The 24,562-nt window shown below is 45.0% G+C and overlaps 1 protein-coding gene across 1 annotated transcript in view; it reads left to right on the top strand.

Annotated features, from left to right (window-relative positions):
- The window catches only part of TRPC5 (transient receptor potential cation channel subfamily C member 5), a 96,676-nt gene that overhangs the window by 35,337 nt on the left and 36,777 nt on the right, over positions 1-24,562 (top strand). The window contains exons 3-4 of the mRNA XM_032124104.1: positions 7,409-7,930; positions 21,748-22,084. Of these exons, the coding sequence (XP_031979995.1) occupies positions 7,409-7,930; positions 21,748-22,084 (859 nt within the window). The remainder of the gene's footprint in view (positions 1-7,408; positions 7,931-21,747; positions 22,085-24,562) is intronic.

Below are 24,562 nucleotides of genomic sequence, written 5' to 3'. Positions count from 1 at the left end.
GGATGTTTTATGTACAAAGATGATACAAGAGGCTGTAGATAGCATGATTATTAACCTATATTAGCACATCTTGTCCTTGTTACGACTAAGAATAGATAATACAGAGACCAAGAAAAATGAATCAAAAAGTTGGACAACTCTCCCTCCCAGAATAAAGCCTGAAGAATATTAGAAAAATAGTAACCATAATAAAATAAAGATTACCTTGAAGACAGAGACTGCACATTTCCAGATAACCATGGGCTGTCTTTGTTTCAGTTGTGTTTGGGGTCAGGGGAAAGCTTATCCATAAAATGAAAAAATATCTAAGATGCAGCAATGATCCTAGGTCCTTAGAGTAGTTAAGAAATTTATAGGACTGGATTAAGCAAGCTCTTTAATAAAATTCATTTCCAACCTTAAAAACAGCATTAAAAATAAAGAATAAACCCTAATAACTTTTACTCAAAACAGCTGCTCCTATCGCAGAGTAACTCTTAAAATGGTAATAAAGAAAGGTGAAAAAACCCAAACAAACAGCATTTTATGTTTCCAAATGAGGGGGAAAAACTCCAGTCATCAGGAATATGTGAACTAGTCTGCCTATGCAATCTTGAGGAGATAATTCAGTTCACTCTCACATCAGTAATTCTGGACTTACACCTGTGCTGGTGGCACAGTCTCAGGAGACAGCTCCAGCAAGCAGCCAGGGGATCTCTGCCTTTTGGGAATATCCATAATATTGCATTTTTGGGAGACCTGTAACATGCTGTGAGCCATGTCACTTAGGCCACTTCAGCAACTTCATTTTTGTCCAGATTTGTGATGGTCCTGAGCTTTAGTGCCACGTTTGCTGCAACTGGAGAAGTGTCCCTGTTCAGCGAGCCCCAGACCATGCAGGTGTACGATGGACCCCAGGTTCCCTGGATGTGGCTGATGTGATAACATCACATATGTGATAAGATCATGTAATATGTGATAAGCTGGGGCTACAGTGGGCTTGTAAAACATTCCTGCACAGAGGATGATGCCTTTCCGTGCTGGGTCCTAAAGTCCTGGTCACAGTCTTAGATTGCTGCTCCGGCCCCTCTGTAATTTGCCGGCAAAGAGAGGGGCAAAGCAAGATGTGTTCCAACCCAAGACTGTGAGTTTCAAGGTCTTTAGGGTCCCTTTGTGGTCGCCAGCAACTGATGCCTTTTCCTGGTCTTAAAATTAAAGAGTCAAACACGGTTAGAAGGGGAAAAGGGATTTTTACCTCGGTATTTATTTTAAGGATCCTTAGGTGCACACGTCCAGGTCATGCATCGAGATGCACCCCGCCGAGTATGCCCCCAAAGATCAGGTATAGCATTATAGATTTTACTAATTAGCAGATCTATCAAAGATTCCCCAATGAGAGGCTTGAGTGAGCCCCCCTCCCCAAGGAACCTTCCCCTGGATGGTTCTATCTTGGTTTACAGAATGTGTTCTGGAGAGGACCTTGGGCTCTGGGGCACACTGATCCCTAGCTACGAAGCTTCTAAAATGTTGAGTCTCTCAGCTTGACAAACAAGTCCTAGAGTGTTGGCAAAAAGCACTAAGAATGCAGAAGTTGTAAAAAGGTATAACAGGGGTATAAAAGAAAAGGCAAAAAATCTTCATGGCATCAAGGAGAAGGGGCAGCCAGGAGAGGCTGCAGTTCCTCGTGGCACAACACTGCCCTGGTTCCTCTAAATAGGGGAAGGCACTCAGTAGCTCATCTCCCTGCTGGATTCAGTGGCTCTGAACGGCAGCAAGACACGGCAGTTCAGGGCAAAGGGAGCTCAGGTTGTGCTCCAGCTCAGTACAAGAGGTTCAAACACAGGTAACTCTTTGACAGCATCCCTCTGTGACTTGCAGAGTCAGCCACAGTGACTGCACTCTTTCTTCATTTCATCAAGTGCCTCATCTCATCTCCTCCACATGCATGGGGAGGAGAGGGCTCAGGAGAGAGAGAGACACACAGAGAGAGAGGGCTCTGACTGCAGGAACTTGCCACAGGCCATTGAAATGCATATTTGCAAAATCCTTTCCTCCTGAAGGCTCCTCCCCGAATCCCTCCGTTTTAATCCCCAACAGATGAAGTTATTATGTAGCATCAGCCACAAATGGTGACATCTTTTGACAATCTTCCTGGCTGTGCTGCATTTCCTAAACACATGGCTGAACACAAGCTCTGATGCAGCTCTGCCACTGTCAAGTGCACTAGGTTTCAGTTTAGTTCTGAGAACTAATCCCCTGGGCCTACCTCCATTTCTAAACACATGGATGAGAAGCCAAATTAAAACTGGAAGAATCTAGAGCAGATCTATCCATATTTTGCTTTTGCTTAGTGGTTGTAGAGAAGGATATTTGGTTATACAGATAGAACAGATTGACTTTTTCACATTCTTTCAGTAGTAATGTATTAGATTGTTAATTAATTAACAACTATTAGGAGTTCTATGATTCTAAAGCATGCTCTTTTTTATTCAAAGGTACCTGTTTTAGTGTTAATGTGCACCATCTGGTAACCTTGTATCAGCATTTGGCTTGCTACAAGGCACTAAAAGGTACTAATTTTCACTGTTTTGCAGTATCAATCTGAGGGGCAGAGGTTTTATTTGGCTTTACAGGCACATCTGTAAGTCACAGAGGAGATTTTAGACGAGAAAGAGCCTTTTCTTCAGCTGGATATTTTGGGACTGCTGTATTGGAATCAGTGGAAAGCTCCGGTAACAGAGAGCTTGCCCATAAGTACATCTACAACAACGTGTGCCTTACGCCAAAGCTTGTTCATAACCAGTATAAAAGCCCTTAAACGACTTTACTTTTAGATAGCAGTTTGTGTTGTTCATTATATTTCATTAACCAAATTGCATCATTTCAGTCAATGAATTGCTCTTGAGAGAAAAACACCAACTCCCTGTTAATATAAATACTGGCATCACTCTGATACCAGACGTCTCCCAAGGCATCTCTGCTTAAGATACTGAGTTAGTGAAACCCACACCAGTGTATCACCTAAAATAACTGCTGGAATTTATACAGCCATGTACTGTTCTCCCAGGGTCTCACATAAGGTTCCTTCCAGTGCCTAAAGGGAGCTTACAAGAAAGCTGGAGAGGGACTTTCCGTAAGAGCATGTGGTGATAGGATAAGGGAGAATGGCCTTGAGCTGAAGGAGGGCGGGGGTAGATGGGATATTGGGCAGGAATTGCTCCCTGGGAGGGTGGGCAGGCCCTGGCACAGGGTGCCCAGAGCAGCTGGGGCTGCCCCTCGATCCCTGGCAGTGTCCAAGGCCAGGTTGGACGGAGCTTGGAGCAGCCTGGGACAGTGGGAGGTGTCCCTGCCCATGGCAGGGGTGGCACTGGATGGGCTTCAAGCTCCCTTCCCACCCAACCCATTCTGTGATTCCATGAGAAGGGAACAAAGGCCCATGGGGTTCTGTCAATGAAGGAATTTATTCAGGGTTCAGGCAAGGAGCAGGATTCAGTTGGCTGTGCCAGTCACCAGATGTGCATTTCTCAAGACACATTTTCCTGTTGCTGGTACCAGGACTGACCTGCAGCCTGGCAGCACTGACTCTGTCCCTCGTGCTCTACTCACAGAGCTGCAGCCAGAGGCACCCCAGGACTGTGATTCTGAACAAAACCCCTGCTAAAGCTCCTTCTGACCACTGAGCCCAAACTGATGCAGTACAAAATCATCTTTATAGAATGACAGGAAGTGGCTGTGCCTGTGGCCACACCTGTGGATGGCATGTGTGCTTCCCTCATGGGGCTGCTTGCAGAAAACAAAGTAGAAGCAGGAAATCCTTGATCAATAAACTACTCAAGCTTCCATTTCTGTAAGAATTATATTTGTAGCTTTCCAGTGAGGCTTGCACAAGTTTGTGTTGGCAGTTAGAAAAACCTTCTCTAACAGGAAGCTGAGACAAAAAGTTACACAAGCTGAAAACAATGCAGATTAATGCAGTTACAGCTTATCATGGTTATACTTACAATCCATTGCACTGATCCAGGGGAGGTGATAGTTTATGAAATGGAGATGTTAGTTTGGTCGAGGAGAATGTTTTTGAGCTGAATCTCCTTAGTTTTCCCATTTATTGCAGTGTGGTTCACATTGCTGAGCAGTCTTGGAGCTCTTGAGCTGGGTTGCTTTTATCCAACACTAAACCAGAGGAGCTGCTCCAGGGACAGATACCAAACTAGATTAAATTCGAAGTAAAATTCTTAAAAGACCTACAACAAGGCCACTAGATCTTCAGTGCCAGCTTTTTTCTTTTTTCTTTCTCTGTAGTTTAATTCCTCTTACACTGTACTCATGACTAACAGCAGAGATTCCTGCTCTCTAGCCAGAGCTCCTTTCCAGACGTGCACTATTTTTCTGGAAAACTTATTTTCCCATTCAGAGGAGAGCTTAGCTGCATTGAACAGCGCTTTTATGTGAGCTAATCCTTCTCCTTTAATGAATTAAGCTTGTTTCTTCAGCCTCCTTTTCAAATAAAGGGGATTTTTCACTCGCTGCAGCATCCTTCAGAGCAGCAGTAGTACAGGGGTAAGCAGGCACCTTATGAGGATTAAATCTAGGCAGATGATAACAAGCATTCAGTCACTAGTTGTTAGTGGTAGCATTAATTTCTCAAATGAAAAGAACCAAGATGAAATACAGACAAGGTATTTTGCTCCTGTGCAAGTAGTCACATAAGGTTCTGAAGGACTCAGGTTAACAGCTGGTGTCAGGTGATGCGCTTAATGGAAGAGAGTTCTGTTTTTCAGGTCACTTGATGAAAATAATCTTGGAAGAGCTTAGCAGAGCCCTTGGGGTAGAATAAATTATTCCTCTTCTGCTTCCATCACTGCAAGTTAACCTAAGACACAGGAGAAGCTGATCTGAACATGAACTCAGCTGAGTGGAGCATCACAGGAGGAACATCAGCATTGTTGTAATCTCTGCTGCCCCTCCAGCGAGAGAACGCAGCCCTTGAGCAAAAGCTTTGCATGGCCAGAGCTTTAAAATAGACAGTTTAGGATGCAGGTTATCAAAAAACACTGTGTGAGAAGACAACAAAAATACTTATCATGAGATAGGCAATTTTGGGCCAATTCATGGCCTTTGGGTCAGGCAGACACCGAAAAGAGGCCTCAGCTGCCCCCCGTCACACTGTCCCTGTTCTGGGCTTTGCTGGTTTGCATTGCTGCTCAGAAATAGCTCCAGCTCCTGTGATTGGAGGCCTTGCACTGATCTGCTCCCCGGGAGCCTGTGTGGCTCTGCACCACCATTTCCCTCTTTATCCCTTAATTAAAAGTGCTGCCCAGGAAAACACACCTTCCCCGCCACTGCTTGAGTCCTCATGAAGCAGCGCTCTGTTTTGGGGGAAAGGGCTTGTGATATGAGCCAGAATAAGGGATGAGAGATCACTGCATTCGTTCCCAAACCTTGGGAAAGCCATTTTGGCGTCCCCTAGATCCAGATTTAGAAAGCCTCTGGAGCAGACAGGATTAGCACTATCCCCACCTGTAGCATCACTGCCTTCTCCTCGAGTGCCCATTTCATATTCCAAGCAACATGAATACCTCATCTGTGTAAAGCTGAAAATGCCTTTTTTTACAGCCCTGGGTACAATAACTTCCATGTAGAAAAACAAGATTAAACTCGACAGTAATAGAAGTGATAGAGGAGGGAAAGTGTTCTTCCTTTGAGGCACAGGCTCTGAATACAGCAGCCAGTCACTGACTGCAAAAGGACAGGAAGAAAGATAAATGCAGTTCTATTCAAGCATCAGGTCTTTAAAAAAAAAAAAAAAGAGCTTCTAAGAAAGAGAAAAAAAGAAAAACTCACACCTTTCTCTTGACATTTAACAAACTACCTAAACGAGCTAAGCAAAGGGAAAGGAAGAAAGTGCAAGACCTTACGCAGAGAGCTGCTTTCAGCCTTTTGTTACTGGGTATCTTAAAATACATTTGTCCAACCTTGCTAAGAGACACCAAGCCCTCCATGACCCACAGCAAATCCTCAGGACTGTTTTCTCTCCCTCCTGCCTCTGTGGGCACCAGCCTGCTTAGCAAAGCCTCTCCACACTCATGTGTCTGCAGGTTGCCTGGGATTTAACTCCTCATGTGGCGCGTCCAGGGGAGCAGATTTATTCCCCAAAATGCCTGCAGCCCCCCAGTGAGCCCTGCTGCTGTAACTGAGCCTGTACCTCAGCGTGGTGACCACCTTTGGGTGGTGGTGAACAGTCCCTGTCACCTGTTACGTGTATTGGTCAGCTTTGGCCCTTTAGTGCTCATGGGGCTCTTACCTCCCAGGGAACTGAGATTCCAAGATTGGAGGTCTCATCACCAGCCTTAGGTGTATCCTACAGCAGGATTTCTTACCTCATGCTCCTTCATCACTGCTTTGTTTTTTGGGTTTAGGCAGACTGAGAAGTGTTCCCTGCCATTAGGACTTTTTGGCAACAGTTTCTCCAAGACACCTTTGATATTTTCAAAGGGAAGCAGCCTCACTGTTCCCCCAGCCCAGCCATGCCCCCTGGAGCAGCAGGATGTGCCAGGGCAGGAGTGGTGGGCACGGGGAGAACAGAGTGTTTGAGTAGTGATTAACATACAACAAAGAGAGCTGCCTGCCTGCAAGTGGAAACACACTGGGTGCTTGGGATGTAAGAGCATTCCCATCTAATTTTGTGCTCTGCATATAGTAATAAGACACAACAGGGTGTGCATTAAGCTCATCTTTTGAGAAGTGCAGCAGTAGCTGAATAATGCACACCCTGGAGGGGCTTATTTGTAGTGGACTATGGCTCATTAATTTTACATTTAATTTTTTTTCAAATCTGTTTTAAAAAAAAACCCACCAGTCTATTCTGAGGGCAGTTATGTAATGTATCCTTACACTGAAAAATATTTTCAAATAGAAACAGTAGGAAAAAGTGAGGAAGAGTTTTGCCCAACTTCAGGCCAGGGTTTGGTGTGTGCAGGACTGGCTACGAGCAGGTTCTTGGTCTGCTGGTGCAGATATATGGTGCAAATAATGGTAGTTATGGAAATCTATTCAGTGTTCACTCTTTTCTAGGCCTTTCTTTCCTTTTGTGTAATTACCTGGGCCTTTTTTCTTCTTTTTTTTCCCCATTTTGTATCTGAGCCAATATCCATTTCAGACCAGATTCATGTGTAAATCATTTGAATGGGGATGGGACTGACTTTTACACCAGACTGGCAGGATTTGGGGGGAAATGGTTTTGCCAGAATAGCAGTGTGTGGATAAGCCTGCCGACAACAGGATGTAAAGCACAGAGGGTGTTATAAAACCCCTGTTTTGTTGTCAAAAAGTGTTTTGACATCACTCCAGAGGTATGAAGGAGGGACTTCTGAATTCTGCTGCTCCACATGAGATATGCCTTCAACCCCTTGTGGTTTATCCCTTCATGCAGGTTCCAACCTTGATGATGGACACCCAGTTTTCGGAGTTCACTCCGGATATCACCCCGATCATGCTGGCGGCTCACACCAACAACTACGAGATCATCAAACTGCTTGTCCAAAGACGGGTGACAATCCCACGCCCGCACCAGATCAGGTGCAACTGTGTGGAATGTGTCTCCAGCTCGGAGGTGGACAGCCTGAGGCATTCCAGGTCGAGGCTGAACATCTACAAAGCCTTAGCCAGCCCTTCATTGATTGCCTTATCGAGCGAGGATCCCATCCTGACTGCATTCCGGCTGGGCTGGGAGCTGAAGGAGCTGAGCAAGGTGGAAAATGAGTTCAAGGCTGAGTATGAAGAGCTTTCACAGCAGTGCAAGCGTTTTGCTAAGGACCTTTTGGATCAAGCACGGAGTTCCCGGGAGCTGGAGATCATTCTCAATCACAGGGATGATCAAAGCGAAGAGCTGGATCCCCAAAAATGTCACGATTTGGCAAAGCTAAAGGTAGCAATAAAGTATCACCAGAAAGAGGTAAGAGTCGCCTAAATGTGAAGGTATCGGGTAAAATAGTTCATTTCTCGAGGTGCTATGGGTTTGTTCAGTGCTGGCTCCCCGGTGGGATTTTTTGATGTGCCCATGGATTAGTCACAAACCAGGAGGCTCAGGGCACCTTGGTGACAGTGTGAATCTGATGACAATTGAGGGCAACAGGACTGGGACTTGCTGCAGTGGGTTGTGGCTTCTACAGCACCAATAATTTCTGTCTCAAAGCTGCTTGAATCCCATCTCATTGTAACCCATCCCCCTGCAAAGAACAGCCTTCAGGCATTTCCAGGTCTGCTAGCTCCGAAAGCTTTTCCCAGTGGCTGTTTTTGTACAGGAAGCCAGAGCTAGAAGGGGTTGTGTGGCTCCTGAAGGCTGACTCACTGGATTTCTCATGGAGTGCAGGAAATAATACAATCCACAATTCACTTCCTGCAGCCACCAAGCACTTCCAAGCACCCACTCAGCATTAACTTGAAAGAGCCAGGGAAGTGACAGCAGCTAAAAGAGCAGGAGAGGTTGGGAGCACTCCCAGAGTCCCAGGTCTCCAAGTTACCAGCAGTTTTGTGAAAATACTCATGTGGTGCAAATATTTCTTCACATCCGTGGCACCTCTTGATCCTCAGTCCTTGATCCATCTCTGTTTTCAGAGCCGAGAAGCAATTCCCAGAAATTCCAAATCCTGCCTGTAGTTCCAGAGAGGGAAGCCATTACTTCAGCTAAAGGGCACAGAGCCTTTCAGAAGCCCTGCAAATCCACAGTTTTATAAGTTGATTCAGTAAAGGCCAGGAACCCCAGGAGAATGCTGACAACAGTTTCATTAGTTGGCTCTGGATTTCCTTTCTCTTTCCAAACGCAGACAGAATTTAGGAGATGATATATTGCTGTTGGGCAGTGATGTTCCAGGTTATCTGAAGGAGGAGTTTGATTGCTTGGTTGAGGAACTGAATTTCAATGTGTATTACATTCTTCTGTGTCTGGATGGTCACGTGAGTGGCAGAAGATCCTGTCACACTCCTCTTTGCACTGTCTTCCCCACATCCAACACTGACCCAGTATGGTGTGATCCATCCCACCTCCCTGAAGGGCTGCATCCGAGGTACAGATAGCCAAGAGGTGAAAGATGCAGATTTCCTTTCATCCCTTTGAGCTGTTGTGCCTCCCCAGTGCCAGCCCCTCGATGCAATGAGCTGGAGCCAAAGCCTCAAACTCCCTGGGATCCAGCACTTGGCCACTTCCTGCTCTTACTGGGCTGCTCTAGGGAAATGTCAGCAAGGCTCACTGGTGTCATGTCAGGTTGTGTTTTTTGCTCTGAGACGGGGTTAGGTAACACCACAGGTGCTTTAAGGACACGGACAAGTAGTGAAGAGTTACTTTGGAGAAGGGCAGCGCAGGTAATCAGGTCAATGTTCATTGAATCTGAGAAGGAGCAGAGATTCTACTTCTGTTTTTCCACGGGCCTGGCAGGACCAGACTCTGCAGCCACAAGCTCCAGGTTACCCCAGCACTGCTGTGTGCAGATCACTGCAGTCCCACTGTGTCACTGGTGGCATCCAGGTGTAAATCTGTGGCTGCTCTCGTGTTCACACTCAGAAGCTGCAAGTCTGAAGCAGCTCACTGTGTTTGAAATGTGGTGCTCAACAGTCCTGAAGCTCTTTTATTTTAAAATTTTTAATCGTTGCCTGCTTTCTTGACAGTTTTTATCTTTTTTTTTTTTCAGGCGTATTTGACTGAATTCCAAGCATATGGACAAATTCCATGTTTTGTGACATATTCATGACAGTTCCAGCCTAAAAATGATAGCAAATATGCTCTGCGTTGCCAGCTAAAGTCAGTGCTGTTTTCAGGTGGAATACTGGTGGGCAGGGGCAGAATGAATGAGGTTGGGAAACCAGCTACTGAACCCTGTCATCCCACGTGGTTATTCACAAAAACCCTGAAGCATCCTGCAGGGCGGCTGGGGTTTTCTTATCATGATAATTAGGCCATCTTATCATGGTAATTAGCACAACACAAAACATCAAGGAAGATACAAACATCCTTGCCAGCTTCTGAAAAAATGAGTAGGAACATTTGCCAGGGAGACACTGAGAAATGTTTTTCAATCCTGACTGAAGAGTATCAGACTGAGAGGATTTTTGTGGGGACAGGAAGGAAAACAGAAGCAAGTTTGGTTTTCATGAAAGACAGTTCTGCAGAGAAAACCAGCAGACTTTTAAAAGTAGATCATCTTGTTCTGCTGAAGCTTTTTATGTCTCGACGTTAAATGGGATTGGGTTGGATGGAGAAGCTTTTTACATCTTAACGTTGACAAAGATAAAAGTCAAATCTCTGGTAGCCTAAGAGGAGAATCCAGTGTGAACTTTGGTTATTTTCTGGGGTGTCAGTTGTTACTGCAGTTGTTAGTTCTGTGTAATTTCACACTGATTTCAGACGAATTTCCTGAAGCTTTTTTCAAGTGAAATAAACCTGAATTTTTTCCCCCAAATATGAAATTATTCCATTTCAGCTTAATCAGGGAGATAAGGTCAACTTCAAGATTCTTTTCAGGGAAGCTCTTAAGGGGAAATGGGTGAAGAGATCGTGGAGTTTGTCTCTACAAAGGCTGGAAAAATCTCCCATTCTGTTTTTTTTTCCCCAAAAAAACCCTTTGGGAGGTACAAGATTTTATTATTCCCAAACATGACACATGCTAAGCATTTTATAAACTGAGGAATGTGTTGCTCATGAGGAAGAAGACTGTTCTTCTTTGGAGGAGGGCCAAAACAATGGAGAATGAATTTGTTGCTTTTCCTGTTTGTTTTTAATAAGCCCCTAAATCCTAGAAGGTAAATTACTGTTTACACAGAAGGTAAAAAAAAAAAAAAATCAATTACACAGGAAAGATTAAAATGTGCCCTTAGGTAGCTTTGTAGTATATTTTATGGCAGCAAATGGTAAAAACATGCTGTGAGATGTTCTTAAGCTCCCTCTCCCTTCTCATCTGAAGTGTAGAATGGTTGTCCTCAGTTTCAACTTTCTCCAGAAGGTGGGAAGGACTTAATAGCTGTGAGCCCTGTTTGCATGGCAGTCACAAAATACTAGGGAAAAATGAGGACAGCACTAGTACACTGTGGAACATGATGAGTTAGACCCAGCACGGACACATCAGTTCTCTCAGTCCTCTGTTAAAGAAATTATTTTCCAAGGATCACAGTAATTAAGGTCTAAGAGACCAGCAGGCTTTTCATAAATGCTCTGTAGTATGTGGCATTTGTCTTCATGTTATTACTCTTCTAGTTCTTTTATTCATGACTAATTTTGGAAGGAGAAAGGGTGCTGAGGGCCTAATAGGAAAAGGCACAGCTCAGCTGTTGAGGATCAGTCTTCGCTGTGCTCTCCTGGCACCACATTAGCTCTGCATTTGTTAATTTGTTTGCATTTCTAAGAAAAGATGGGGAAAAGTCATCTCTTAGGATCTTGCCAGTCTCGTAAAGCACAGTTGTGTGTACAGGGTGTATGGCGGGATTAGGGAATCAGAGCAGGGGCAGCACGCAGAGAGAATTTTTATGTCCCTTTAAGTTTTTTTTTGCTTTGCCAGTAATGTAAAACAACCACAGCATAGCACTGAATGAAGTCGAAAAGGGCAGATTTCTCCTCGTATTTAACATTCTGCTGAGCCACAAGGATAGCAAGACACATTCCGCTTATTCCTGCTTTCCCGCTTGCCATCACAGGTTGTTCACATCTCCAAAATGAAGTGAAACATCACAGTAGTGGGGGTTCTAATGTGTTTTTCTGGTGCTGGCAAATAGCTGTGCAGTTTTAGTTTATGTGTCTGTAAGAAGGTCTACACAATGCAAGGTGCTCAGCAAAACCCCATTATTTTATCTATGACTCTATTGCTTAGCACTTCCACAGAATTAGATCAAAGGAGTGCACAGAGAAATTCCCTCTCAGAAACCCTTAACCTCCATCTCTCTTCCTCACCGTGCTCTAATCAAATGGCAGGAGAGGACAGAAGCAGAATTGTTTGCTTTTCTGATTTAAAAACAGTGCTCTTTGCCGTTTTTTTCTTCAGGATGAAGCTTCAACAGTTTCAGTCCTTTTTTTTTCCTTTTTTTTTTTTCCAGGACATTTACATAGACAAGCACCTCCTGAGATGCAGTTCTGGAGTGAATGAATAATCATTCCTGCCATGCCGCATATTTTTCCGCTGTGTCTTGACTCTTGTCAACTGTGTGGCTGCAGTCAGGAGCACAGCATCCCTCTCCAGGGAGCATGCATAAACCTGGGAAATTTCTAAGGGCACTTCACTTAGTGTATAAAAAGAGCTTATAAAAATATCAGAGAAGCATGAAAAATGAAGTGCGAGGTCGGTGAAAATCAAAGCTCGTCGCCTGCGCCTTGTTTACCCGTTTTGAAAGCCATTCAGGTATCTTGATGGATGGCCACAGATCTTTCTTTGCTCGCAGGCAAAGCTAAGTTATTCTCCTGTGGGTTTGTCTGTTTTCTTGCCATACTGCCTGGAGGAATAATGATACCGGGCTGAATATTGTATTGTGCTCTTTAAAGGCACAATGGAAAGTCTTGCTTGACCCTGCACAGCTCAGAAGAGTAATAAAGAGGCTTTTACTTCCAGATTTCTTGAAGGAAATCAGCAAGTCGTGAAAAGGTCTTTATTAGGACTAGCTGAGGGAAGCAGAGCTGCTCCTCGTGGAAGCTTTCCTTGGTTTCTAGGGAACTGGAACGTCCGTATTTCTTAGTGTGTTCCATGGTGAGGATGGCCTCACCTCCTGTGCCACAAACCTGAACGTAAGTTTAGGGATTTCAAAAGCAGTGAGTGTCCAGATGTGACCTTCCCTTTTCCAACCGCCATCCTTTCATTTGTTCGTTGTTGTCTGCAGCAACATTCCCATCTGGTGTGTGAGCAGTGGCCTGTGCTAAATGAAGCTGTTTTGTCTCAAACTCCATCCCAGCAGCAGCTGACCACCTTAGAAAATCTTCTGTGAGCGTGGCACTAACTGAGCTGTTATCAGCAGCCTCAGAGGATGGAATTTGGGTTGGCAGGTGGGGAGATTTATCTGTGTTTGCACCCTTAAAAGAGCCATCCCTGCTGATCACTGGTGGTGCATGACTCAGAGCCCTCCTCTACAGGCTTGTGCAGTTGCCAGATCTATTTGTTCAGTTCGGGAAATTGTCACGGAAATTTAACCTGTACAGCTGCATCATCGTGTTACAAAAATTAGGACAAGTGGCACTTAAATCTTAACTCCTCTCCAAACTTGGAAGAAGAAATAATATTCTGAGGGCTGATGGTTCACCGGTTTGACAAAGTGGACTGGAATGTTTATTTGAGGGAACAGCGTTATTTGGTACATCGTTCACGTAACGCCGAAATGTTCTCCCTTGATGAAGGTTAGCCACATATTGCAGCTGTCACGGAACAGAACTGCAGAACACTGTCTTTTGACAGCAAAATCATCTCTGACTAATCTTGTAATGCACAAATTTGAAAAAGCGCCCTAAGACTGGTATGTAGGTCAAGGACAAGGACTTGGATTGCGTTATGGTGATGTGTAGCGGGCAGAAAATGCCAGGATCATTCTTTAAGTCATTTTTGGTGCCTTGTGCCTCTTACTTAATGATCTCCTGGACGAAGACAGGATATATGTTGAAAGCTAAAGAGGTTGCCACTGTTTTAACAGCATTCAAGGATGATTTAGTGAGTTTGACAGTTCCCTTAACTTCATGTTTGCCATCAGTCTTCTTGCCAGCCAGGGAAGAGGCTTGGGAAGCCAAAGCCAAAGTACAGGACGTGATTGATGGGCTTTCTATAGACAACAGGAACTGGAGAGGAGAAGTGATGCCTTGTGTATTGTAACAGCCAAGTGTTCAGTGTTCCCATATCTGAAGGTCTGAAGTGTGTTTGGAGTCAGCTTTATGTCAGTGGAGAAGAGTAAATCACGTTATTTCTTACTTTGAATGACACCCTGAAGTAATAAACTCCGGGGGGAAACTGGGGGTATGGATTCTCTCCTTTGGATATAGAAATGATCATTGTTATTTATCTGATTTCTGGGAATTTCAACTTCACTCCTGTGCCTTAGAGAAGTGAGTTATGAAGCTCCACTCAGAAGAGAGCTGAGATTCCACCCTCCTCACACCTCATGTGTAGATCAGGTCCTTCACCATCTGGATGAGGTGACTGAGAACAGTCACCACCTCACAGGTGGCTCTGGGAGAAGTGAGATGAATAGATGGGTTTGTCATGACACCCCCCAAACTGAGCTCTTGTGCAGACTGACATTTAAAAGCTGTGAATGCAGTTTTTGTTCTTATTCTCTCCAAACCCCAGCGGGCTGAGTAAACTTCCTTCAGCAAAGCGTGTGTTCTGCCAGGGTGATACAGCCCAGGAGCAGAGGTGGGCTTTGGACATTCCCACGGAGGTGAGAAGTGTTTGTAGTGTGCTAATCTGCTCTTTTGTGGATATTGGAGTAAATTTACTCATTCAGGAGAAGGTAAGGCAGAAAGAAAAAGGAAACCAGAATTACACAGTTTCAGCGTAAATGCGTCTCAGGTCAGAAAGGAAGCAAAGAAAAAGAATTTTGGAACTTTTTATTAACACTAATCGGGTAAAGTAGGTATTTAAAAATACTCCTGAATGGCTTTTAAACTTTTCATGCTTGCTTTACTTATCATTTATTTAATGTAAATGTTAGTAATTCACCAGAGAGAATGAGCCCAGCCTTTTACTTAAAAGTCAATACCTTCCCCACTTCTGCTAAAGCCCCTGAGAGCTCCCAGTATTCGTTTCCAAAATCTGTAACTCCTAAAGTGCTGCCTGAAAGGAGACTTAGGAGATGTTGGTAGATTTGTCTCTAAATGGTTTTTAATGTTTTTCCAGTGCTTCTGTGTCTGATATCCCCTGCTCAGCTCTTGGGACCCAGGTGTGTGTAGGGAATTAACTCATGGTGGGGTGTATTGCTCACACTCAGCACTTGCTCGTTCTGCAGCACTCTGCCTTTGGAAACCCAGCCCAGACCTCCTGCATCTTTGTAAGAGAGCTGTATCCTGGGATGTTTGCTGGGATACATCCCTCAGGAATTTATTTATCAACTGCAGTCAGCTGTCTGCTGGAATAAATACTGAAAAGTTGTGGTTCTGTTGGGCTCTTGCTCGGGGTCTGACCCAGAGGAACCTGTTCTGGTGGGGAGTCTGCTCCAGGAGCAGAGTTCAGCCCCTTGCCTTGATTCAGTGCAGAATTTAATGCACCTAAATCCTGCTGACACAAGCCGTAAACACAAACCTACAGCTAAACACACGCTGAAGCACTCTGGGTAGAGATGGATTTAATTTCAAGCTTAAAGACTTTATAATTGCTTTTTCCATGGGGAGGTATCCAGGATTTGCAAGCGTCTGTCTTTGTCCTAGGATATATGGGACCTTTTAATTTAAATATTTAAGCCAATCCAACTGGAAGGTGTTAAACCCATGAATTTTGATGGAACAGTGGCAGGCTTTTAGAGGTTATTCACTCTTTCCTTTTGCCAGCATTCACCTCACTGCTGAATTTCCAATTGCTACCACTTAAGCTGAGTTCATATCTGCTACCACCAGAGAGATCTATTATGGATAGGAGACCTTTAGTTAAGATTCATGTGTCATCATAATTCAAAATATTTTAAGAACAGATGAAACTAAATTCCCATCTTAATTTGAGGCCATATGTTCATCTGTGGAGGATCTGGAGTTTGTTTTATTCACCAGCTGAGGGTTTGAGCAATTTGGGTAGCACCTGGTTTTCTTGAAGGGCTCGTCCAGCTCAGCCGTGTGATCTCCTTGATGGCAGGAATGCTGGCATTTGGATTTTCATCAGTGCTTCACTGCTGCTACTCACAGGCATGTGAGCAGCAGCTGTGTTTTTGGATAGGATATTCATCCTGCAAAAAACTATTATCTCTTGGAAGTGTCTGATGAGGAATGTTGAGTTGTGTAGTCCCTTTCCCCCATGTTGTACAGCTCCCCCTCCAACTACTTTGTCACATTTCTCCCTATTTTTTTCCCCCTCTTGGAGAAAGTACTTAATTAACAGGATGAACAGCCATTAGGTGTTTACCCTCTGCAGCTCACACTTCGGCAGCAGAATGTAAATAACTTTGCAGTCATTAACAGGGTTGAACTTTAAAAAGAAATGTGCTACAAAAGAGGGTTTTCTTGTTCATCTTGCTGTTTGCAACACTGCAAACTTGAGGAGGCTGGCATTTCTTATCAGGAATATATGGTCTCACAGGGCTCACTGGCTCTCTGCAGCAGGCATCAAATTAGGCCACACAGAGTTTCTCTCCTGTCTTGGGCTAATTTTGAAATGAGGCACTTTGACTGTTGCCCACTGGAATTTCCCTTAAGAGCAATCAGCCTGATGCAACCACCTGAATTTCCGTTCTTCCTCAGAGGATCTTGGTAAAAATGGAGGCAGAGGGGTTTGTGTGGCCCTGGAAGTGTGTGGTGCTGCTTGAGTGGAGAATGGCAATGGCATTTCTCCTTTTCGTGGGAGACAGGGATTCACAGGAAATCTACGTTCTTTGCAGACCTCTCTAAAATGTATAGTTATGCTGCTGCATCAGACTCTGCACACAGGCTGCAAAATCTAGCTGTGTTCCTGAGAAAATCTGCCTTTCCAGAGCCAAAATAGCTTCAGTTGTAGAGGGCAACAGCAGACAGTATTATCCAGTAGCCTTGCACATTTGAGATGCTCTGGGGTACAGTGATGTTGGTGAGGTCTGACCTATTGAAACGAGTGTCACATGGGAACTAAAGGTAATTTCATGGCTCCCATGCCGTGTTTGGCTCTCAGTGGTGACCTCCCTGTGAGCTGCTGGAGCTGACTGATAGAAGAACTCAGTCCTGCTTATTAAGACAGAGCTCTGCAGTTCCAAATTAGTGGTTATTCATCTATGAAGAGCATTCGCCCTCGCCATCCACAGCAAGAGTACAGACAAGAACTCCAGCAAACTCCAAACAAGAGGCTGTTGGCAGTCACGATAATCAGAATAAAGGCAGAGGGATGCTGTGCTCAGCCCCTGTGATGTCTATCAGGGAGCTATTTCAGTTGCTCCCTGAGGCATTCACATCTCAGCCCATCTGTGTCTGATCCTAAATTACTTATGACTGCAAGAGATCAGGGATTTCCCCATAGATGAGGGGAGGGGGGTGAAACATAATTTCTGTGTTTGACAGCATGCAGAAAGCATTTAATTCCCAAGAAGTGGAATTTAGGTGACTTAAAAAATATCAGTAAAGATTAGTTATTAAGGAAGAGACACTCCATCCAGCAGCTGCTTTTTTCCTCTTAAAAATTTTCCCCTTGGTACAGGATTAGGTGGCAATGAGCATGATGAACACTGAAAACGAAATTCTCTAATAGCACAATCCACTGGCAAGCCAAATGTTACACAAAGACCCTGGCAAGGCTGAGAGAAGAAAAAGAGAACATAAAAGACTTTGTACTGCAGTAATCTCTAGAGTGCTTCCCAAACATGACTGGAGTTGCTGATCTCATTTCTTGGAAAGGCAAAGTATTTATCCCCATTTTCAAAAGGCAGGGGACTGAGCACCTTGCTCACAGGTAACACAGGGGTGTTGTGCTCACATGGAGGGACTCTGAGTTGCATCTTATCTCCCAACCATTCAGTGAACTGTTATCTTCAGCTAGGGACAGGTTCTGCTCAACAGGTAATGGACAAAGAGATTGTTTTTGGGATTAGCTTCTCCAGAAATGCATCTGCAGGTGGGGACCACCCTGGACAATGTTTTGTACAACCACAGGCTTCAGTGCTTGTGTGGTGATTTAACCCCAGCCAGCAACTCAGCCCCAGGAGCCACTCGCCCACTCCTGCCAGTGGGATGAGGGAGAGAACTGGGAGAGAAAAGTGAGAAAACTTGTGGGTTGAGATAAAGACAGTTTAAACAGGTGCAGCAAAGGCCATGTGTGCAAGCAAAGCAAAACAAGGAATTCATTCACCACTTCCCATGTGCAGGCAGGAGCTCAGCCATCCCCAGGGCTCCATCAGGTCTCACACTGACTTGGGAAGACAAACATCCCCCACATCCTCCTTCTCCCCAGCTTCATGTGCTGAGGGTGCTGCTGTATGGTCTGGGATATCCCTGGGCTCAGCTGGGCTCAGCTGTCCTGGCTGTGTCCCCCCCAGCTCCTTGTGCCCCCCAACCTCCTCACGGGTGAGGGTGAGGAGCAGGAAAGGCCCTGGCTGTGTGTAATCCCTGCTCAGAGATAACTCAAACATCCCTGTGTTATCAGCCCTGTTTCCAGCACAGAGCCAAAACCCAGCTGCTGTGAGGAAAATTAACTCTACCCCAGCAAAACCCTGCATAGCATCATATGTTTAGTTCCTACATTCACTGAATGAGCATAAATGGCACCTCTTGGTGACATTTCCTTTCACTAATGCAGCTGTCAGAACATTTGCCATCCTGTCTGTGGGGTGATGTCTTGTGCTGCTGTTTGTGGTAGAGACTGGAGGCTCCTGTAATGCAGCAGTCCTTGGATAAAATGCTTGTCAAGTGTTGGAGAAACTGCTTGATAGTTGTATGTTCCCTTAGCAGAGCTTCTGGTGCAGTACATCTGCCTCTGACTCTGGACCATCCACAAAACTGGGACAATATGCAGGTTTTTCCCTGCTTTTCGTTGTGCAGAAACTTTAACTGATACCAAATCCTGTCACACAAGATATATTCATGTGGAATGATAAAAGGCTGTGATATACACAGGCACCATTTCAGTCTGTAGCACATGAAAGGCTTTGCAAAAATGTGAAAAAACACATTTGGGGTTATTAACTTTCACTGAGGAAAGGCCTTGGTATAAGTACTGTTGGAGATGTCAAGTTGTTTTCCACTCCGCTGCTCTGCTATTTGTAAAGTAGAAATTTCCTTTACTTTACGGAGAAATTTGAAATTATGGAGGATAACAAAAATTCCAAAATATTATCAGAGTTTTCAGGGTACTTCGCATCTAAAAGAAGATATTTTTGTATTTTATGTGCATTGATTTACCACCATGACTCCTAGACAATCTGTAATAAGTTGAGCATTCAATGGTTTAGTCTAGTCAATGAATTTGGTGGTTTCGTTTAGTTAGCAGCACCTAGAAGCAAAGTCACCAAAAAACAATAAATTCTTTAGGCAGCACAAAAGTGGCTTGGTTGGCTTCTTCATTATAATTTAGAATTCCAGCGTTTCTGCACACTGGAAATTTTGTTTTTCAGCCAACTGCACTACTGGAGATAAAAGCATCAGTGCTTACTGATTTTAAATCTGTGATTAATAAGTTAGTAAAAGTCTACTTTGGTAAGTGCTTGACCTCACCTTTAATAAACACAGCATTGGTGGTTTATGACATTAGGGAGTCTCTTTGTGTGGTGTTCTTAAACTTCCCTTGGGCAATTTTCATTGAGGTTGCGACCAGCTTGATTGGAAAATTTAATGGCTTTTTCCATTTCCATTCCCTTTTGCCAATCTGCTCTTTAAAGCTGCTCTTTCATGATGTGTGAATTTGTCTCCATTTGAAGAACTAACATCAGATACAACTGAGAAAGCAGATTTTAGAAATGAGCTATTAGGCAGAGAAGAGGCACTTTTAAGATGCTTGCAAGTTGCACAGCAACCAGAGGAACATATAGTCATTTGATTTCTCAAATGACTTTGACTTTGACTCAAGGGAAAAACAGTTTTATTCTCCCCTTAGAGCTTTCTATCATATGTGATAAAGAGAAAATGTGTTTATAACATTTTCTCCCTCAAAAAAAAAAAAAATTCAAAAAAAAGAAAAAGTTGTGCCTCATCTCAGAGAAGCAGCAGCATCCCTTGCCCTGTGAGTCACTGCAGAACACATCCAGTAACAGCTCCTGATTGGGATCTTGAGAAAACAGAGCAGTGTAACCTTCTGTTTCTTCCAGGTGTTAAACGCAAAGCGCTGACCCTTCTGAAATCAGAGTTAAAACACAGCCAAACACCAATCAGTGCTTGGCAGTTTTTCAGTTTCTGTGGAATTGTTTCTCTCACCTGCCCAGAGAAGCTGTGGCTGCCCCTGGATCCCTGGAAGTGTCCAAGGCCAGGTTGGATGGGGCTTGGAGCACCCTGGGATAGTGGAAGGCATCCCTGCCCATGGCAGGGGGTTGGAAGGGGATGAGCTTTAAGGTTCCTCCCAACCCAAACCATTCCACGATTCTGTGATTTTATGATCACTGTCCCCAGATATGGAATTTTACAATAATATTTCCTCATTGTTACAAGCAACAGGTCTTGGCTTTTTCTGGAGACCATCACCCCCTGAGCTATTGCCCATTTTCAGCTGCCTGCATGTGCTGGTTGATTCCAGATCACAGCCTCTTCTGATATTCTTTTCCCAAGCTCTCTGGAGCAGCATGTCATCAGTTATGTGCTGATGCAGAAATCATCAGGAGCTTTTTGTTGTAATAATACATAAAGATGCAGCTTCATAAATACCAGTAGTTCTCTTGGAGATCTTATTTTGGGTCATCGAATATATTTGAACTACCCAGTCCAAGAATGGTGTGATTCTGATATAAACAGCCTGTTAAGACATATAAAATATATTAACGGAATCTAAAAATACTTAGAGAAGTGAATGACTTCATCAGGATGAGCAACTAATTTGTCCTTTTGTTTGACCTTGGTTTAGTCATTTTGAACAAGGCAATGACAGTGCTCTGCTTGTTTAGAGCACTCTGAGAACTCTGCTTAAAAGTCCTTCCAGTACTGGCCAGGTTTTGTGGTGAACGAATATTTAAAAGATTTGGGTGTGGGCTAAACATTTTTGAAGAAGAACAGAGTTGTCTTGGTCTTGCAGATATCTCTGGTTAGTTCTGGGTCTGGGAAGCCTTGAAAAAAACCCATGAGGCTGTCTAGATATAATCAGCAACATGAAGTCTTCTGGCACTGAGCAGAAATAATGTGGCTTGGTTTGAAATCCCAAAGGCTGTTTGGTATGAGAGCAGCCTGGAGGAGCTGGAACCTGAGCCTGTGTGGTGTGGACAGGGTGAGATGCCGTAAATCACCATCACAATGCTATTTTTTACAGAGTGAAAGTGAACTGTCAAATGTCACTTCTGCTGCTGTGATCAAAGGTTCCTTTTGGCCTCTGCTTAATCCCTTACATTTTACAGCTGCTCTCTTCCTGAACAGCGAGAGGCAGGGTTCCAAATGTGCTGCTCTGCTTCCCACCAGATGTCACCTGGCCACACCTCATGCTGCTGTTTGCTGTCTCATGCCAGCCCTGCCCACACACACATATTGCAGCACCCCACACACTCTGGGAGATGCTCTCCCTCTCACACACACTCTCAGAGCTTTGCACCTTTTCCCTCCTGTCTCATCTTTTAGTCACTTTTTAAGGATGCTGACAGTGACTCCTTCGAGGCGCTTGAAACCTGAAACATTCTGAACAGAAACGTGCTCCAACACATGGGGAGAGAAACAGCTCGTAGTAATTTTCGTGGTGCTGCTTTTGCACGAGGCTGTGTGTGTGGTGAGTGGCTGATCCACACAGGGATGCTGCAAATAGAAAAAAATTTCTTCCATGAGAAGGAATCCTAAATCCTACATAGGAAAAAGAAGAGTGAAGTCTCCCTCCTTTTTTCCCCTTTATCTCCAAAATATGCTTTTCCAGCCCATAGCCGGCCCCCAAACATAATCTGAGGGTCTGTGTGGGCTCTAACACATATGTGAGGGGGAGTGCACGTGGAGTACCAGTCAGTAATAATCCTTCTTTCTTTTTTCCTCCCCAGTTTGTTGCTCAGCCGAACTGCCAGCAGCTACTAGCAACACTCTGGTACGACGGCTTTCCAGGATGGAGGCGGAAACACTGGGCAGTGAAACTCTTGACCTGCATCACCATTGGACTGCTTTTCCCTGTGCTATCTGTGGCGTACCTGATTGCACCCAAGAGCAGGCTGGGACTGTTCATTAAAAAGCCATTTATCAAGTTTATCTGCCACACTGGCTCTTACCTGACCTTCCTGTTCATGCTCCTGCTGGCGTCGCAGCACATCGTCAGGACCGACCTCCACATGCAGGGGCCACCTCCCACCATTGTGGAGTGGATGATCCTGCCATGGGTTCTAGGTAAATCCCACTCCCATCCTGCCCTGGGTTCTAGGTAAATCCCACTCCCATCCTGCCCTGGGTTCTAGGTAAATCCCACACCCCATCCTGCCCTGGGTTCTAGGTGAATCCCACACCCCATCCTGCCCTGGGTTCTAGGTAAATCCCACTCCCATCCTGCCCTGGGTTCTAGGTAAATCCCACTCCCATCCTGCCCTGGGTTCTAGGTAAATCCCACACCCCATCCTGCCCTGGGTTCTAGGTGAATCCCACACCCCATCCTGCCCTGGGTTCTAGGTAAATCCCACACCCCATCCTGCCCTCGGTTGTAGGTGAATCCTGTAAATCCCACACCCGGCAACGCTGAGCAACCCGGCCTGACTCGCACCCATGGCAACTGCGTGGGGACTCATCCCTGAGCCCAGCATGTGAAGAGATTTGGCAGCCAGCTCCAGAAACTGCACAGAACAGCTGGGCTCCTTCTGGAACGACAGATCCTGTTGGCCCAGGGCTGCTCTGCTCTTCTGTGCCATCTGATGTGCCTTTAGACATGACCTGAGTAAACCGCGGCAGACGCGGCTCCCTCCCTGCTCCCCCCACGCTCGGTGCGAGGAGCGGGTTGGGAATGAGCTCCTGGGTCACACACGGTGTCACTGCTGCTGCTGGCTCAGTCCTGCTGGCTGGTACAGGGCACAGGCAGTGCCCAGAGCCTGGCTCTGCTCTCCCTGCTCCCTGACCTGCTCCCGGAGGCAGCAGTGCGCAGGAACCAGCCCAGCTTATTCCTCCCAGATAAGGAATGCAGGAAAGGGAAGATAAGCTTCACTCTGTGCTGATAATCACTGCCCACATCAACATCAAGTGCTCTGATATCAGCAGGAGAAGGAGGGAGTGTTGATTGTTTGAAAGTTAAATGTGAGGCTCTTACTCCAGTCTGGCTTGGGCAAAGCTGGGAAGAGAAGGAGGTGTCTGTGCTGAGGGCAGGATGTTCAGGTGAGGCAGTGAGATGGGATGAGGTGGAGAAGAGCAGAGAAGCCAGCTGGATGTATTTTTGATGAGAGAGGAGTATTTCCCCTTCCAAACTGAGCTCCAGCACAGTAGCAGGTGAAAACCTGTGAGCTCCATCAGGATCCTGATCTCTCCTCTGGTTCGGCTCCCACGTCCCTTGCTGTGCCATCAGCATGTGGCACCACTGGGAGCTGGGCTGTCACCAGGCACTCTGCTCATGGGCAGTGGTTCCCACACCTTTCTGGCTCTCCTGCTTTCCCCACACCTGCTGGCTCCCTTCTCCTGGTGACCCCAGGACACCGCTCCTTGTTTCTGTGGTGGCTCTGGATCAGGCTGGCTCTGTACTGAACAAACCCAGCTGTTCCTATGCCAAACCTAAAACTGCTGATGGAAAACGAGGAAGGAAAGTAAGAGTTGCAAACATGTTCACAAATCACTTTGGATGGTGAGCCAGGGCACTGTGCTCCTTGCACAGCTCCACCACCAGCCTCATTATCAGATGATGATTTATGCATTGAAATGCAGGTGTTGGTAGAAACTTCAGAGTGAGCTCAGGAGGTTAAATGTCTTTCCTGAGCATAGGTGGTATCTTCACTTTATCTTGAAATTCGTGGTTAAAATTGAGGGAAATGGTAGGCATTTCAGCAAAATTGATTTGCAGATGAAAGAAGGATAACCAATTTAAAAAACCTTTCAAAAGCACCTCTTACAGCTGTCTGTTCTTGAGTTCCTTTGTTTCGGATAAATAGGGATACTGTATGACTGTATATTAAATGGAGAAATTAGAACAGTTTCACCAGATTAAAGGTTATTATTTATGAAATATTTTCCACTATAAAAGGAGAGAGAACAGGCACACACAGCATTGCTGTAACTATAGTAACCAGCAGCGATAACTCACTATAAATACAGTGTGTGAGTTCTTCAACAGGCTCCTCTCCATTGATTTACTTTATTTTATGGGTTTGTGTGCATGCAAAGACGTGGAGGCAGCTGTAATAAGATTACCTGACTGGCCCTGACATTATGCTTGCGTGGCCATTGACCTGCTGGCTGGCAGCTGAACAGATCAGATTGATATTTGGGGGCATGCAGCAGTTCATTGCAACTTTGCCTGCTCTTCAGATTGAACTTCAGGTCCTTAAAGTTGAGTTGCAAGCAGCAGATCAGTGACCACTGCAATATCCCGTGGTTAGGAAGGGGCAGCAGTAGTTGGGTAGTTATGTTGGTAATGCACCTGGAGGTGTACCTTGTTTTGGTTTGTTTTGTTTCCTTTTCACGCACGTTTCAGGTTTTCATTCAAGGATAACGTAAACTGGGTAATCCAAAATACCTGGGGTTTTAAAGACATTTTCAGAAGCACCTAGGGGATGAAGGAGCTTAGCTGCTGTTTGCTTTTTAATGGGACTTAGGCTTTCAAAAATACACAAACAGTTCTACAATAAAGAAAATAGAAGTTACTTATAATCAGAACTGTGTCAGGTGAATTTAGCA

This window comes from Corvus moneduloides, chromosome 14 (genome assembly GCF_009650955.1).
Source record: "Corvus moneduloides isolate bCorMon1 chromosome 14, bCorMon1.pri, whole genome shotgun sequence".
In the NCBI taxonomy this organism is placed as follows: Eukaryota; Metazoa; Chordata; class Aves; order Passeriformes; family Corvidae; genus Corvus; species Corvus moneduloides.
Note: the sequence above shows the minus strand (reverse complement) of the source record. Positions and strands in the feature narration are given on the sequence as shown.